Genomic DNA, 17101 nt, shown 5'->3' on the forward strand with positions numbered 1-17101 from the left:
AGATGAATACTTAGCAACCTACACAACAGATGAATATTTAACTACCTCGTTGACACCGAATCAAACTCAGGGGAATGGTGTTCCAGATCTTCCCCATCCAACGTGTCCCTTCCCCGAAGCCTTTCCCGACTCCTCATCCATAGCCTTAAAGATAGCCATGAATATCACAAAAAAAAAATTATAATTTACAATTTTCGTGATTCGTCTGAATATTCTTAGGAATAAAAAAAAACTACCAGGAAAATAGTATAAACTAGTAGGTTTTATAGCACCACTTTTCTATCCGACTACAATATAAAATTATCCAATTTTTACTTAACTATGGTAGTTTTATTTAATTTGCGTCGGATTGTAGGTTGGAGCAAAAACAATCGTAATTTTCTTACAATTTTAAGTATTTTGATATGAAACAATGTAAAATAAGAAATAACAAAAATAATAACCCCATAGACTTGAGGCTGACACTGGTTTGACTTGTCAACGCTTACAAAACAACAAAAACTGAAATTCCAAACCTCATCATCCTCCTGCTTCCGTGTCTCCTCCTTCGCCACATCTTCACTCACTTCACAAAACTAGGGTTTAACCTCAATTCAACAAACTCCATAATCAATCCACTAGTGAGCTGTAAGCATGGCAGCATCCTGTTGCTCTGCATCACCTTCACTCGACCTCACTTTTCTCCGCCCAATTTCCGCTTCCACCAGCCTCCGATTCTCACTCTCTACACGCAATGCACTCCGCAAATCAAATCGTTCTTCAACGAAAGTAGCGGTTAGAGGTCGAATTCGATCGGTTCGGACCACCGAAGAAGTGATCCTTGTGGAGAAGGAGGATGGGAAGATTGATGTAGGTGGCAATGGGAGTGTTGGTAATGTTAATGGTGTGGAGAATTTGAAGAGTTTGAATGGGAGTGTTGGTGGTGGTGGTGAGAATGGGAGACTTGTTAAGTACGTTAATGGTAATGGTAATGGTTATGTTAATGTTGTGGAGAAGAAGGGTGAGACGAAGAAGAAGAAGACGACGATTGAGGAGATCGGTCAGGAAGAGGCGTGGTTTAAGCGGAGCGGAAAGGGCAAGGTCGAGGTATGTGTTTTAAGTTTTGACCATTGGTGTGGAACTTTAGTAGCAAGTTGTTGTTTCATTATGTGTGATGCATAAATTTGGGGATTAGGGTGCTTGTAGGATAAGGTTAGAGGTTTGCTATGATGGTAACATGTTATGAGTATGGAAGAGTTTAAATGAATTGTTTGTTATTGTATGGATGAAAAGGTAAGTGATGGTAAGGATATAGATGCATTGCTAAGAAGAGTGGATTGCTTGCAAGTGTGATGATTGTATAGTTGTCGAAGGCGCTAGGTGCACTCAAGGCGCAAAGGGTCAGCATTGGGCCTAGGTGCAATGCGCTTAAAAAGCGAGGACCTGAGATAAGCAAGGCATATGGCGTAAACATACCGTTTATAGGAATTTAAGACGTGTTTTAGGCTTTTGGGGGCTATTTAGGCTACTTTCTGGCCAGTTTTGGATGTTTCAGACCAGTTTGGCTGAAATTTGGAAAATTTTGCCTGAATTTATGGAACCTCAACGTCACTGGAGCGCCTGGATGGCCGCGAGGTGCTTTCCTTGTGATTCACCTTGCTTGGGAGCCTAGGTGCGCGCCCGAAGGGCTTTTGACAACATAGGATGATTGTTAGAGCTAAGAATGGTGATGATACCATTCAGATGTGGTGATACTGTTATTTTAGGAATGTAGTCTGTCAAAGTTGAATTTACCATTTGGGCGTGTTATGATATTTAAGAACTCAAGTAAAACTCTATTTATTAACCCTTTTTACTGTATTTTTTGCCTTTGACGTAAACTTTAACTTTTCGTAGGTATCTGTTGCTCCTGGTGGGAGGTGGAATAGATTCAAAACTTATTCAACCATTCAAAGGACTTGTGAAATATGGGGTTTTGTTCTGACGTTTCTTTTTAAAGTCTGGTTCAACAATCAGAAATTTGCATACCGCGGTTAGTTACTAACTCAGTTGTATAATCATTTCATTTGGCTGTGTTTTACGTCACAGGAAGATGATCTAGATTAATGCCCCTCTATGTTCTGGGTTACTGTTTCTTCCTATAATATAGATTGGAATTACATTTGTGCCCACAAAAGTCCCTTCTTAAAACGAGGAAAGACCCAACATGGAAATTGGATACTTATGTTGTCAAATGTTGCATGTCTATCTCAAGTACTTAAAATCCAGAGCACACAAAAGAACAAATTTATTTTTGGATAATATATGAAATTAAAGCGCTAGTTTTTGTTGTAATTATTAGTATTTGGCTTAAGTCATTGGTTGTCTGCAGGTGGAATGACAGAACAGAAGAAAGCTCAAAGGCGAAAAACTCTAGCCAAGTGGTTGAAGGAGAGTATTTTGAGATTAGGGCCCACGTTCATCAAAATCGGGCAGCAGTTCTCAACAAGAGTGGACATTCTTGCCCAAGAATATGTTGATCAATTATCAGAGCTTCAGGTATATTAACTCTTACAATGTTAAACTTTCAGTAAATATTGATGGTTTACTTTAAGTAAAACTAAAAATTTGGATGAAAATGGCTTCAGTGATGGGCCTTTTTGCTTGCATATGTAATTGTAAAGATATGAGCTAAGTTTTACTTCACAAAAACTACTTCATCCTACTAATAGTTACTTGGAGTAAAATGCCAAAATCGTCCCTGAGGTTTGGGCACTTTGGCCTGTTACATGCAAAATAAGAATTTTTTGCAACTGGACCCTGACGTTTCATTTACAAAAAAAATTCTTATTTTGGATGTAACAAGCAAAAGTGCCCAAACCTCAAGGACGATTTTGACATTTTACTCTAGTTACTTGCATCAATCAAATGTAAGTTTTTTCCCTATGAACTCTGCCTACAGGATCAAGTTCCTCCATTTCCGTCAGAGACTGCTGTTTCCATTGTCGAAGAAGAACTTGGAGCTCCCGTTAGTGAAATATTTGATTACTTTGATTTTGAGCCGATAGCTGCTGCAAGTCTCGGTAATCACAAAGTTTATATGAATGTCATTGAAAACACTTATGTTAATCAACCATTCATTATTCTGTAGTGTTATCTGTGACAACCAGTATATAATCAATTATTTGGTATGGCTTTTATCTAATGCAGGTCAAGTACATCGAGCAAAATTAAAGGGTCAAGAAATAGTTGTTAAAGTACAAAGACCAGGCCTCAAGGATCTCTTCGATATTGATCTTAAAAATCTAAGGGTTAGTCGATTCTTAATTTTTCTCTGTTGTTACATCTGATCTAATTTATGTTATTAACATCGTGTAGCTACGTGTTTCATCTTTTTCAGGTAATAGCAGAAAATCTTCAGAAACTTGACCCAAAGTCTGATGGTGCGAAAAGGGATTGGGTTGCTATATATGACGAGTGTGCTAATGTCTTGTACGAGGTAACCATTTTTTCATGAATTTTTGAAGTGCATTTAGTTGGGTTGATATCGAAGGTTTTTGCTAATGAGTGCCAATTTATGTTTCTATCAGGAGATTGATTATACAAAAGAAGCTGAAAATGCTGAATTGTTTGCACGTAACTTTAAAGATCTAAATTATGTAAAAGTCCCGAACATATACTGGGAATATACCACCCCACAGGTAAATAGTTCTGTATGTATATAAATTGATCGTGTATATAATTAGAACTTTCTTTTATTCCTTTAGCTCATTATTACATTATGTTGATCCAACTGTAGGTTCTTACAATGGAGTATGTTCCAGGAATCAAGATCAATAGGATACAAGCTTTAGACCAATTAGGTGTTGATCGTAAAAAGTAAGTGTAATATGTGCTGTATGATAATACTATATGATGAATGCTAAGTAATCTTACCGCACCATGATTTAATATAATCATATGAATTATATCAATTCGTATGGTCATCTAAACATGTTTGGTAATATGTACGTTCCACAGGCTGGGCAGGTATGCTGTTGAATCATATCTGGAACAGATACTATCGCACGGTTTCTTCCATGCTGACCCCGTAAGTTTCCTGTATATTCTTCTGGATTTCGATGCCAGGTGGCATATACATGTTTTTCTCTAGTTACCAATACCATAGGTGAAGTATCTGTGCATATATGCAATTCACATGCAGCGTATGGTTAAAATCATCTCCTTCTTTGATTCAGCATCCTGGTAATATAGCTGTTGATGATGTGAATGGCGGAAGGCTAATATTTTATGATTTTGGAATGATGGGGAGGTAATGAGTGACTAACCATTGTTTTTAGAAAACGTCATATGTGATTTTCTTGACGTACTGACCTTTGAGTTCTTGCAGCATAAGCCCGAACATCCGCGAAGGTTTGTTGGAAGTATTTTACGGAGTTTATGAGAAAGATCCAAATAAGGTTCTTCAAGCTATGGTTCAAATGGGCGTTCTTGTGCCAACCGGAGACATGACAGCTGTCAGAAGAACTGCACAATTCTTCCTTAATAGGTTAGTTATCCTTAAAGCCTGTACTTGGTCTTCCTATTTAATATAACTAAATGTAAATATATAGTTCCATAGTTATTTTATCACATGTGTCAATGTAACATACATTTTTACAGCTTCGAAGAACGCCTTGCGGCACAAAGAAAAGAACGAGAGTTGGCAACTGCAGAACTTGGGTTTAAGAAACCATTGACCAAAGAGGAAAAAATAGAGAAGAAAAAAGAGCGTTTAGCTGCAATCGGTATTGACTTTTTCCATCATAGGTTCCTGTATTATCTGTTTAATCTTACTTTATGTTCTTTTGCAAAATGTCAGCATTTATTTAATAATATAAGTATAGCAGATATTATATGCTTTTTTTTTTTCTGGTAGTGTAATATTAGTTTTTGCATTTTTTTTCAGGGGAGGATTTATTGGCTATTTCAGCAGATCAACCATTCCGATTTCCTGCCACTTTCACCTTTGTAGTTAGAGCTTTTTCAGGTACCAGTATCTAATTTTTGTAATTATCATCATCTTCTAATACCAGATGAATATGCACTCTCAAATTAGATACCCAAGTATTGATAGTATCATAATAATTACAATTTAAAGACATCTCACGGTGTTTATTTGTATCTTGCAGTGTTAGATGGCATTGGAAAGGGTCTCGACCCCCGTTTTGATATCACAGAAATTGCTAAGCCGTGAGTGTTCATTTTGCCCTATTTACTTATTGAAACCTTAAAAGTAACATGATAATTTGTTTATTTCTAGCTATGCTCTGGAACTGCTAAGGTTTCGTGAAGCTGGTATTGAAGCTGTCATCAAGGTTTAATCTTAATTCTTAAATCACTTTTCATAATATGCATTTTGTGTATTCAATGACTAATTTCATCTTTTGACCATATTGTATTTTGTTTCAGGACTTTAAAAAAAGATGGGAAAGACAATCACAAGCATTTTATAACTTATTTAGACAAGCTGACAGGATTGAGAAACTCGTTGCAGTTATTGAACGATTGGTAAATATCATTTTTGTGTATCAAGTTTCCGTCATTTTCATTGTTTTTCACATAGTTTACCTGAATTACAATTTTGTATCGCATATTCTTATAGGAGCAAGGTGATTTGAAGTTACGAGTTCGAGCATTGGAATCCGAGAGGTCGTTTCAACGTGTTGCTGCTGTTCAGAAGACAATTGGAAGTGTAAGTCTTATTTAATAAAAATTTCCTTATCATATAAATAACATAGTTTTTCTAATTGTGTATTTTTTTTGACAGGCGGTAGCTGCTGGAAGCCTGGTCAACCTGGCAACTATTTTATATCTAAATTCAATGAGAGTAAGCACCAAAATTTAATTTACCAATAAATTTATTTGGCAATAGAAATACTGGACCTTTGATGCTAAATTTCATTATGCTTCATGTCTTCTTTCAGGGTCCCGCTATGATAGCGTATTCCTTTTGTGCATTTTTTGGGTTCCAAGTTCTGTTTGGCCTGTTGAAGGTTAAGAAACTCGATCAACGGGAGAAATTGATTACTGGAACAGCTTAAACAAAATGTAAGTAATATATGTTTGATCCTTAAGCATCATGTTTTGTAGATAATCATATCATATAAACCATTAAGCGTTATACTAAGTGCACATGACTATAACAGTAGCTAAGAAACACCCATCACATAAAGGAAAAGTTAAATTAGCATTTTCATAGGCATTTATCTGATTTTCATAATCCGGTGTCACACAACGCACATCCAAACAACCTTTGAAACTCCTTTCTATCACTCGGTGAATACCTGACCATATGAAAATTTTGTGCAGATTAAAACAGAAAATACTTGTGTGTTCTTGATACAAGTTCACAACCTAACATCCAAAAAGAAGCTGCAGAGTTTTGTAGACAAATAATCTTTCCAACCTTACAATTTAGAGATCTGTGTGTAAAAGAATGTAGATATATCCTGGATTGTAAGGTATCATAAATTCACCATCCTTTTGTTACAATTTTAGGCTAGTTTTTGTGGTCATTGAAGCTCCCCGGGCCCTATACCATAAATTTGACCCGGGTCCATGAGAGTTTGTATACTTGAGGTGTGGTTCTCACATTTGACTTTCACATCTGTAGATATGTATACTCCATAATAGAAGGGCATGGTCAGATGTCTATGTAAATCTTTTGTGTCAATATTCTTCATGTATATCTCTTGTAATTCTCATTATAAAGTGCCTATCAACATAATTCATATGGTGAAGATTTCTATACTCACATGATAATTAGAGCACTTTTGTAGTATTCAGATATCATCACCTGTGAGAACATATCAAAAGAAAAAGAGGAGCGTAGGATTAGGCTGATATCATGTGTGCCGTTTAAAGAAAGCGTTGTATGGCCCTATACAAGCTTCACGCACTTGGTTTCTGCGACTAAGTGACTTCTTTTTACATCAAGGCTTCTCTTGCAGTATGCTCATGACATCCTTACTCGGTCAGGTTTACTTTATTAAAAGTCCATCTCTACTCCTCTTGTTGCTCATGAAGTGTTTTCCAGCATCGACATGCCATTTTCTGATCACACTTTATATTGTTCTCTGGTACATATCGTTTTAACCGGAGAAAATACAACATTGTTTAACATGTGATAAATAAGACGGGTACTCAACCGCCTTTCTCTCTCATACCGCATGTGATTGATTATTTAGTCATACACTGCGTACAAGTGTTTACATCATGTTTTTGTTGCATGACATTATGAGTAACAAAGCTTTTTCAAATGCTTTCCGAAAATTGAACTACTAAAGTCAACACGCACATGTTACTAAGGTGCAATTTTCTTTGTTCTTTTTTCCTTTTTTTATTAAGTCGGTACGAGTTTTATATGCAAGGACGTAGCTTTGTAGGGGCGGGAGGGAGCGGCCGACCCTCCGAACTTTTCGCTAAGTAGTGGAGGGTATGTAGTTTTCGTATAGAAATTTTTGGGTATATACGTTTTTGACCCCTCGGTTTTATAGAAATTTTTGGTATATATGTTTTCGACCCCCGGAAAATCTCATGCTTCGCCACTGTTTATATGCGTACTTTTATTTTATTTGTATGATTATTATTGCTGTTAGTAGACATACCGTGGATAGGAAACGGCGCCTTCGTTGCTTCCATTGGCAGTTCTAAAAAGGACGGCCGACCTCTTTCCGTGTCCAATCATTTGACACCAAAGCTCAGATGCAATCACTTGATGTAAACGAAAGCAATCAAATGACAAGATCTTATTTAGTAGACAAGGGCTTGAAGATTTTCAAGTATTTACATTTACATTTACATTTACAATACATACAAAAGAAAGTGGCTGGCGGGAACAGTGAAAGCATATGGTTGGTCAAAAGTGGCGGCCACTTTGGGTTTTTTTTTTTCCATATAATAGTTTTTTATAGGTTCTGCCAAATTACAATTTTATCCTAAGTTTAAAATTATAATTTTGTCCCCGGTTGAAAATAAAATTTTGGTTCTGCCTCCTGCTTAAATTTACGATTTTGCCTTCAGTTAAAAAATACGATTTTGCCCCAAGTTCAAATAAAATTATGGTTTTGCCCCCAACTAGAGTCCTGCCAAATTACGATTTGGTTCCCAGTTTAAAATTACGATTTCGCCGCCCACAGTTCAAAATAAAACTTTGGTTTTGCCCTAAGCTAAAAATTACTATTTTGCCCGCAGTTAAAAAATTACGATTTTGCCCCCAATTCAAAATAAAAAAATGGTTTTGCCCTAAGTTAAAAATATTATTTTACCTCCATTATAAAATTACGATTTTACCTTAACTAAAAATTGCAATCTTGCCATCGTTTTTTTGGGCAAAACCATGGTAGTGTTTTATTTTACTTGGTTGACTCAATTTTGTTTTCATTCGTGCCAAACAGTTGTCTAGCACTCGCTAATTGGTCCGGACAAATTATTCTTTTGCCCCCAACTCTAAATTACATGCTTGCCATCGTTTTAGTTATTTTTTTATCATAACTATGGTACTGTTTTTCTTTAATTGGTTAACTTGATGTATCTTTTTTGATATCGTGTTATAAGTAGCATGTATAACTAACCGACATAAAGGCGTACATGTTATTAAATTAAGAAATATTCGGTTTAGCGCTCCGCAACGCGGGCGGCGCATAACCCTAGTTTGATACAATATCTTTAATAAAAATAAAAAAAAACAATTAAAGTGATTCATGCGAATTCAAACAATAAAAAAACCCAAATGTAAGAGAAGAATTGTCTTGGCCACTAGAAAAGAAAACCAAAATCAAATGCATACAAGAATTCATCACAAGGAAAGAAAACATGAGTTGGCATTTGTGAAGGTCTATCTACACCTCGGCAGGTCAAATCGGACTTTGGTTCCACTGGTTCGAATCATGACTTTGTTTTTAAATAGGATTTTCCTACATCAATAACATTATTTACCATATTCTTTTTTTAATGGCGATAATCAGCAAGGCTTATATTACATTATTACCATATGTAACCCAATTTCCAGGGCTGGCTATGAGCATGTGCCGGATGGGCGACGGCTCAAGGCCAAAAACGCAAAAGGGCCCGTAAATTTTTATATATTTTTTACATAATATTCAATATATATAATTATAAACCTATGTTTATAATAAAGTAACAGTTGCAGTTGAGTGGTAGAAAAGATGGTTTTTAAGTCGTTGGTTATGAGGTCGAAGCTTGCAGTCACCGTTTTTTACAATTTTCGTACTCAGTGTCCTAAATTAAATGCCCACAACACTTCATTTAATAAAAGAAGTATTCTTTCTTCGCCTATGTTTAACTCAAGTTTTCTTTTTCTATTCACTTAAATTTTCTTTTTCTTTTTTACCAAATTCTTTTATTGTATAATATTATTATTAATTATAAAATATTTTATTTTTTTCCTTAACTTCTAAAATAATTTTTTTTACAAATTATTCGAATCGACCTGAATTTGTTCGGTTTGTTATAGTACTCGTACTCGGCTTTGATCGAATTGTTGAGTGACACAACAACGGCACTGAATTTTTGTTTTACTAGGGCGTGTAGGGCCCTTTTTCTTTTGTCTCGCACAAGGCCCAAATTTCTTTTAACATTTTCGGAGACGGCCCTGCCAATTTCCATTACATAATCCATTTTCTTTAGAAACCAACCTTAATTATCCAAATTCAAATATAAAACTTAGAATAAACCAATTCAAATAATTTAATTGATATTAAAAGCATCAACAATGAGCGGCTCAAGAACCTTCCAATCTTCCATCCCTCTCATAAAACCTCGACTCCTCCTCTCCATCCGCCCACACAAACAATCGTTTCCATCTCCCGATTCCTCTCTCTTGACTGATCCACCTCAACCTTCTTTCCTCCAAGTCATATATGCCAAAAACTTGCATTGCCACTTAGTCTTATCCAACAAAATAAGTTAAGATTCAAAACTGAACTTTAATTTTTAAATAAATTATCTATCAGCTATACCCATGGCTTTATAGCTTAGTGGTATCTTAGGGTGAGATAAGACTTTGGACCAGTAGGTTCTGGGTTTGATTCTCACAAGGGGGTTTTTCCCATATTTATTGGGTTTCCTCCTGAATTGGTGTATAGGCACTATGCCTAGTGGAGATGGATATGATCGGGTGGTTCCGCTGGTGACACGATGATACTCCAGTGGTCCGTCAGTGATCCAAATTTGCCGTTCAAAAAAAAGTAATTCGGTTCAAATTATGGGATAAAAAATAATTTTTTTTGGGTAGATTAGTGGTTACCCAAAATCTAACTAAAACCTCGTACGAAACTAACTAAAACTCCCCAAACTTGGGGAACCACATTTGACCGTTATCACTCTATATCCAATAACCCTCCCTCTCACATATGACATATATATCTTTTTTGTAAATAAACTCCCACCATCATCATAATAATATTCAAGCTTCCCCCTTTTCCCACCTGACCGATGGAAAGCCCACCGCCTCTTCCGCCGCCGGTGGATGCTGACGTCATCTCCACCTTCAACCCAACAACCGCCGATTCAAACTCAACCGTTGAAAAACACACCAAACAAAACACCACGTGCACAGTTACCAAGAAAAAGAACAAGAACAAGAGGAATGGCGTCAACAAATCTCACATCGACGTCACTGCTGACCCACCACAAGGATCGGTGAATTCGGGTTCATCATGTTCTTCAACGTCGAATGTATTGCATTCAAGAACAAAAGGTGTTCGTGTGTCAAATAATCGAAGAAACCCTAGAGTTTTTAGCGGCGGGTTGAGACGACGGAATGGTGGTGAGGCGGATGCGCTTGCGCTTCCTCTTGGAATGTCGATTGCTGCTTTTGTTGTTCAGGTTGTTATTGACATTGTTTGATTGTTGATTTTGTGTTTAATTTGATTATATATATAGAAACCCTAGAGTGAGGAACAATTGGGTGTGTTTAAAGATTTCATCTTTTTGTGTTTGTTTATCAAAAAGTTAATTTCTTGGTTAAAAACAATTAGGTGATGACTAATGAATGATTATAAGGAATTGAATTGTGGTGCCTGGAACATCATTTTGAATTCTTGCAATTTGAGGGAATTTATAATAAGTTGCTTAGTTGATTGGTAATGTTGCCAGATTTTTCATCTAGGTATAGTTAGATCTAGGCTGCAAGATTCAAAGAACCTGTTACAAAGGGTATAAGATATCTCATGTATCTGTCTGTATATTTATGAATTTTGAAATGAAAGAGTTAAAGAGGGTAAGGGTGAGAGAGGCTGCTGGAGTGTTCCACCTAAGAAACAATGGCGTGTGTTTAAAGATTTGTTCTTTATGTGTTTGTTAACATTCTTTGAGGGGTGGGTGGAGGGGATTCGTTGTGTGTGTTAAAAAGTTCATTTCTTGGTTAAAAACGATTAGGTGATGAAAGATTTTTAAGGAATTGTAGTTGTTTACGGTATCGGAGGCTGTGGTGTGGTGCCTGGAACTGTTTTTTTTTTTTTTTTTTGGGGGGGGGGATTTTTACCATTTTGAATTCTAAGAATTTAAGGGGGATGGTTAATCATGCATCATGATTAACGTTATTTTACTAACTTCGTGAAAATAACGTTAAAAGAGGGGGATGGTTAATCATGCATCATGTGGTGGCGTTGATAGCCGAAAGACAAGGGAGTACATGCACTAATCGGCCTTTGTCTTAATTGCTGAGTGTTATGTGCCTTATGTCCAAGACTTGATGCAAAACTACTATCGAGCCGGAGGTCTCACTGGAAGCAGCCTGTCTATTCTTAACGGGTAGAGGTAAGGTTGTCTACATCTTACCCTCCTCAGACCCTACCTTAGCTTTGCTATTGGTGGGATTTACTGAGTATGATGATGATGAATTCTAAGAATTTAAGGGAAGGTATGATAAGTTGGTACAGTTAGGTTGTCGAGGTGGTCCGGTTCTAGCTTTACCAAGTTCGATCTAGGCTTCAAGATGGAGCACTGGGAACACCCTTCAATGGTCAAGTTGGTAAGTATATAAGATAATCTCATGTATTTGTATATGTATCAAATGCAAGAGTTAAAAGAGAGTATGGACAGGAAGGCACTTGTTCAAGTGGTTGACCCTTTTTTACAAAGGAGGGGGACATGGTCTGGGTCAGGCCCAATGGGCCGAACCTACTTGGGACCGGGCCCAGACTTTGATCCTAATCCACGAGATACGTCTACAGATGATTTAAGGCACAACCAGGGCAAAGTTATTTTATTTTGAATAGCATCTGCAGTTTACATTTTAGGTTGCTAAAGTACCTTGCCGACCTTTCGCTTATACTCTACTTTCGCATGTTAATAGTTTACTTTTTTCTTTAATAAGCTTTGCCTGTGTTTTATTGTTTATAAGCAGTTATGAAGAAGCGATTAATAGAATGCATCAAAGTTAACCATTTATAACATATCACATCAATTGCGCGCACTTTTTCCGTACTTTTTGTGTTGTCAGTACTCTTTTGTTCATCACTAAGCATGTATCAACTCTAATTTACATTATCAGGTGTTGGAAAAGAAAGATGCAACTGGAGAAAAGATGTCTGCAGATCATCTCTCTGAGGTAATTACGATCGTTATCCTACAAATGCATTTATAATCCGAAAATGTCATTGGCACATTCGTATCTTGTTGTGCTGCGCATGTAGACAGCTTTGACTGGAACATCCTGCTGAGAACTTTTCAGCTATGGATTATATAGTTTTGGTACGTTTAGAGGTGTAACAACTAATTGTGTGGAATAATGATGGCTTGATAACTGTTTCTATACATTAATGACTTAATATATTCTAGAGGTCGCAAGTTCAGCCCGTTTAATGTTGATTCGGGTTGTATTTTGCCTCACAGATTTGCACTTTGGCGGTAAAAGAATCATTGTCCAATGTAAGTTATTTTACTTTCACCTTTGAAAATTACCCATGCCTTTTACATAATATACTTCTTTTTTATCACCATGAGAACCCGTTAGGGAAAACTCCTGGGCCCACTAATACCCTTCTAACTATTAGTACGCTTATCGTAACAATTTTTTTGTATTGTTTTTTTTTAAAGGTCTTTGGTGACAAATTCGACTCCTTTGTAAGTAACTTCGAAAGATCATTTCAAAGCACTTTGATGACACTCAGAGTAATCAACGAATCGTCAGGAAACCGAGAAAGATCGTATCTGCACGGGGAAAGCAGTTCAGACGATTTTCATTTCAATATGAAAGAAAACACATCCACAAGTAATCTTCAAGAACAAGCAACCGTTGGTTCAGATGAAGAGAATAATGTACATAGATATCCTATTTACAATGAGCTTGCAGTCGTTGATGACTCAATAAGTGGTCAAAATAGTCAACAGCTAGCGTGTGTTCCTCCAAACCGACTGCATTCTGGAGTTAGTTATAGCCAGTCGTCTGCACTTACCACTTTTGAACGATCTGTAAGCGAACAAGCCCGCTCTAACGATCTTAAAGCATTAGAAATTAGTCTTAGTTTAAAAAAGATGAGACTAAAAGAAGCACAGCTTGCCGTTGATTGTGATTCAAATGTTTTAGAGAGGTTTAAGTTATCAATGGGAATCTCAAAAGCTAATTTTAGAGCCGAAAAGTTTAAAACGGAGTTACAAGATTCGAGACACGCTCAATTGCTTAAACGGTGCGTTGATTGTCTTGTTGCTGGTTTGTTGATTATGGTTGCGTGTCTTGCTTATGGAACGTACGTTCATTCGTATCAAAGACTCGTTGAAGCTAACGAATCATGTATGCTCATCAAGGTATGGATTTAATTTGTTTTTGTCCTACTGGTCAACTTATAACATTTGATTGTGTGTTAGGGCTTTGTGATTCGGCATGCATATTCTTATAAATACATCTTAAAACCAAATGTTGGTGGTTTTGCCACCGGCAACCCCCGAAATATTCACCAAAATACAGTTTTAGTCCCTTGCCTTTTTCCACCCACCATACAACCAACTTTTGAAAATTCCAATTTTAACCTCTATACTATTATTTCATTTTACAACCACTCAAAAGTATGTGACATTTGCAAAAATGGCCCCTCCTTTTTACACCTACCATACAACCCCTCAACTTTTGAAAAATGCAATTTTTATCTAACCCAAACTAAACATATTTAACTAATTTTTCTTTTGCTAATTTCCTTTTTGAAAATAAACTAAGTTGTCGTTGTGTGTAAGAACTTTGTAAAATATCATTTTGACCCACTCGAGTTTCTAAAGTTACGAGTTTATTCCTTTCGTTCCTTTTACCTTAAAAAACTATTTTTACATGCGTATTTTTATTTATGTGTCGGTATAAATTCGAGTTGGTCTACGTTTCGTCGTGAACTTTTTTTTTGGAAGCTAGTCGGATCAAATATAATATATTTCCGTGCTTATTTTATGCACGTTTTCAGTTGGTCTATGCTTCGCTGTAAATTTAGTTCTGAAGTGAATGGTGTCAAATATAATATGCTAGTTTACGGTATAAATTCGAGTTACCCTATTTTTCGACCCCTCTGCCGCGCTAGGGGTAAAAATTTTAACCCTTGATGTGAATATGTTTTCTGATTACACATGTCAGTTTTCCTTTTATACACGTTTTATGCTTTTTTGTACGTTTCCTATGTATGAGTCAGGTCACATATAAATACGTTACGATTGTATATTATAAATTCGATTACTTTACACTTTGATCCAACCACAATGCTATTGAGTTAAATCAAATACGTCAAAACCCGCGTTTTCATATGGTGTACACATCACATAACACTTGGACTAAATGACTAATCCTTCTATGTTTGCAATGTACGCGCGCGGGTCTAGTTATTAGTTATCACTTAATTATAACTAATCATATCATTGTTACAGCTTAAAACAGCATAAGCACATCTAAACGCTATCCTCTGCAACTATTCTAATTATTCTTAATCACTTCAGAACATGTTTCCAAACACAAACTAATCATCTTCTTTTTATGTTTTCAGGAATCAAGTTCATGGTGGACCCCAAAATCAGTCTCATCTTTCAGTTCGGGGTTTCAAATCCTTCGGTGTCAAGTTCAAGTTGTAACCCGAATGCTATTCGGCATATTAATGATTATCGCAATCACATTTCTACTCGTTCAACGCTCGGGAACTATGAATCAAACAATGCCGGTTACATTCATACTTCTACTACTCGGTGTCGTGTGCGGTTTTGCAGGAAAATTTTGCATAGACACATTGGGAGGAAGTGGGGCCCATTGGCTTTTATTCTGGGAAATTCTTTGTTTGGTACATTTATTTGCAAGCCTTTGTACCTCAATGTTGTTCCTTATTCTTCATGGGCCCGTTACCGTGGTTGACCAGTCAACGACGCGTATGTTGTTCCCGTACTGGTTAAGACGGGTGGTGTTTTATATCGCGTTGTTCCTCCTGCCGTTGCTATGTGGCTTGGCGCCGTTTGCTGGGGTTGGTGAGTGGCTTAAGCATTTTGTATCGCTGGTGGTTGGTCGTGTGTCTGAATGAATGTTTGTTGATTACTATGTGTTTCTTGTGGTGTTTTATTTATGTTTTGCGGTTGGTTCTGTGCTTGTAATGTTGTGTTTGTATGTTTATAGTTATTGTGGTCGGAATTCGACCAACTGCTAATGATAATTGGAAGATGTGTTTTGTTAAGTGAGTGTTTTGTCTTTGTGATCTTTGATCTGTTTTACTTTGTTGCTTCTAGTATGCATGTTGTTGTGACATAATCAAATTAGTTTTAATATATTAAAGTCAGCTGAAATATTAGATTAGACATAGTTGTGAGATTATTTAGACAAATGAATTAAACCAGTTAAAATTAGAGTAAAATGCCAAAATGGTCCCTGAGTTTAGGCCGCTTTTGTCACTTTAGTCAAAAAACGAAAACTACGTTTAGCTCAAAACAATGTCATGTTAACAATTCGTGTAATAAATTTATGTGGCTCGTATTTGTTATTCTTTAACATATATGATTGTCGATAATCTTGACTCGCTAAAATACAAAAAGTCATAAAAGAATGAAAAAACATGCAATTATAACAATTGTATATATAGTTTTGTTACAATGATAACCACCTAACAAATAACAATTGAGAATTGCCTAAAACCACACATTTTGACATACTTTAGTGTGAACTTAAACCATTAATTGCAAGTATAACCATTACAATACAAATATTACAAAAATTATTCCGGTTTATGTAGTTGCTACATAAATTCATGAGCATGTGGTGCCACGATTGTGTTGGCATCATGCAGCTCGACCATATTGATCAACTCATCACGATACCCCATAACACGTTCAAGATACATACCATTAGGAACTTCAGAGGTCGGTTGTTTTGGTGTCCAGTTAGACACCTCACAACCGCTCTCATTAACACCAGTGATGGTATCACTAGGTGAGTCGGACGTTCCAACATATTGGTTCAAATAAGTTTTTAAACTACCAACGTAGTTTTGAAACCCTAACGTTGTCATGGCCCACAAGAGATCCTCCCCGTTGATCGTCTTTCGCTTCTCTCTTTGGCATTTATCCGATGCTTCACCCGTGATGAAGCTAATGAATTCGGACACACATTCTTGGACCGTCTCTTTTGCTTCTTTTGATATTTTGGCATTAGCCGGGAGTGACTTTTTCATGATACGCCCTACATTGGCTATCGGGAGAAGCCGCTCTTGGTCTTTTGAGGAGTTGTCGGATGACGGGCTACCCGCAGGGCTATTTGGGATTCTTTTTCCGGTCATGGTGTCGTTTTTGAGTCCTAAGGGTGATTGATTGTGGGCTTTTATAGTGTAGAGAGTTTAGTAAACGAACATTAAAAAAAGTGCAAAGACGGTTTGATTTAGACAAAAAAGCTATAAAATAAATTTGAAAAAGAAGAAATAATAGAATATCTGGGAGCAGACTATTTTTTATTACAAAATTATAATTCTTAATATTATATAATTAAAAATGGCTTATACTACCTTTGTGTAGATATTATATATGAGTTACTTGCATAATTAGGTTTGAATTTATGTAGATATTATATATACAAAGTTTATATAACTAATCATGATATTTAACTGATTGCAAAGTTGACTTCATTTGTAAAAAT

At 36.3% G+C, this 17101-nt stretch overlaps 3 protein-coding genes across 3 annotated transcripts; 2 read left to right on the top strand and 1 right to left on the bottom strand.

The window, feature by feature from the left end:
* Positions 1-518: 518 nt before the first annotated feature.
* On the top strand, positions 519-6727 carry LOC110903696 (protein ACTIVITY OF BC1 COMPLEX KINASE 8, chloroplastic). Its single transcript, XM_022149476.2, has 20 exons — positions 519-1086; positions 1876-2011; positions 2351-2517; positions 2921-3041; positions 3169-3269; positions 3359-3457; positions 3549-3659; positions 3758-3837; positions 3979-4048; positions 4197-4270; positions 4349-4507; positions 4621-4745; positions 4907-4987; positions 5130-5190; positions 5261-5315; positions 5410-5508; positions 5603-5692; positions 5768-5827; positions 5925-6048; positions 6310-6727. Exons 1-19 carry the CDS (start codon positions 634-636, stop codon positions 6039-6041), a joined length of 2259 nt encoding a protein of 752 aa, XP_022005168.1. The 5' UTR covers positions 519-633; the 3' UTR covers positions 6042-6048; positions 6310-6727.
* A 3653-nt stretch (positions 6728-10380) lies between these two features.
* Positions 10381-15676, top strand: LOC110903695 (protein CPR-5). The gene is made up of 5 exons (XM_022149475.2): positions 10381-10848; positions 12518-12574; positions 12859-12894; positions 13063-13770; positions 14982-15676. Exons 1-5 carry the CDS (start codon positions 10456-10458, stop codon positions 15501-15503), a joined length of 1716 nt encoding a protein of 571 aa, XP_022005167.1. The 5' UTR covers positions 10381-10455; the 3' UTR covers positions 15504-15676.
* Positions 15677-16011: 335 nt separating this feature from the next.
* Positions 16012-16748, bottom strand: LOC110907362 (nuclear transcription factor Y subunit B-3). The gene has a single exon (XM_022152355.2). The coding sequence runs from the start codon at positions 16746-16748 to the stop codon at positions 16209-16211; it is 540 nt and encodes a 179-aa protein (XP_022008047.1). The 3' UTR covers positions 16012-16208.
* Positions 16749-17101: the final 353 nt, after the last annotated feature.

This window comes from Helianthus annuus, chromosome 14 (assembly GCF_002127325.2).
Source record: "Helianthus annuus cultivar XRQ/B chromosome 14, HanXRQr2.0-SUNRISE, whole genome shotgun sequence".
NCBI classification, from domain to species: Eukaryota; Viridiplantae; Streptophyta; class Magnoliopsida; order Asterales; family Asteraceae; genus Helianthus; species Helianthus annuus.

Excerpts from the sequence above, each read along its gene's own strand:
- LOC110903696 (XM_022149476.2), top strand. The coding sequence starts at position 634 with ATGGCAGCATCCTGTTGCTCTGCATCACCTTCACTCGACCTCACTTTT. Across the intron at positions 3,458-3,548 it reads GTGCTAATGTCTTGTACGAG|GAGATTGATTATACAAAAGA; the intron begins GTAACCATTTTT and ends TGTTTCTATCAG. Across the intron at positions 5,693-5,767 it reads TTCAGAAGACAATTGGAAGT|GCGGTAGCTGCTGGAAGCCT; the intron begins GTAAGTCTTATT and ends TTTTTTTGACAG.
- LOC110903695 (XM_022149475.2), top strand. The coding sequence starts at position 10,456 with ATGGAAAGCCCACCGCCTCTTCCGCCGCCGGTGGATGCTGACGTCATC. Across the intron at positions 12,895-13,062 it reads TAAAAGAATCATTGTCCAAT|GTCTTTGGTGACAAATTCGA; the intron begins GTAAGTTATTTT and ends TTTTTTTTAAAG. Across the intron at positions 13,771-14,981 it reads AATCATGTATGCTCATCAAG|GAATCAAGTTCATGGTGGAC; the intron begins GTATGGATTTAA and ends TTATGTTTTCAG.
- LOC110907362 (XM_022152355.2), bottom strand. The coding sequence starts at position 16,748 with ATGACCGGAAAAAGAATCCCAAATAGCCCTGCGGGTAGCCCGTCATCC.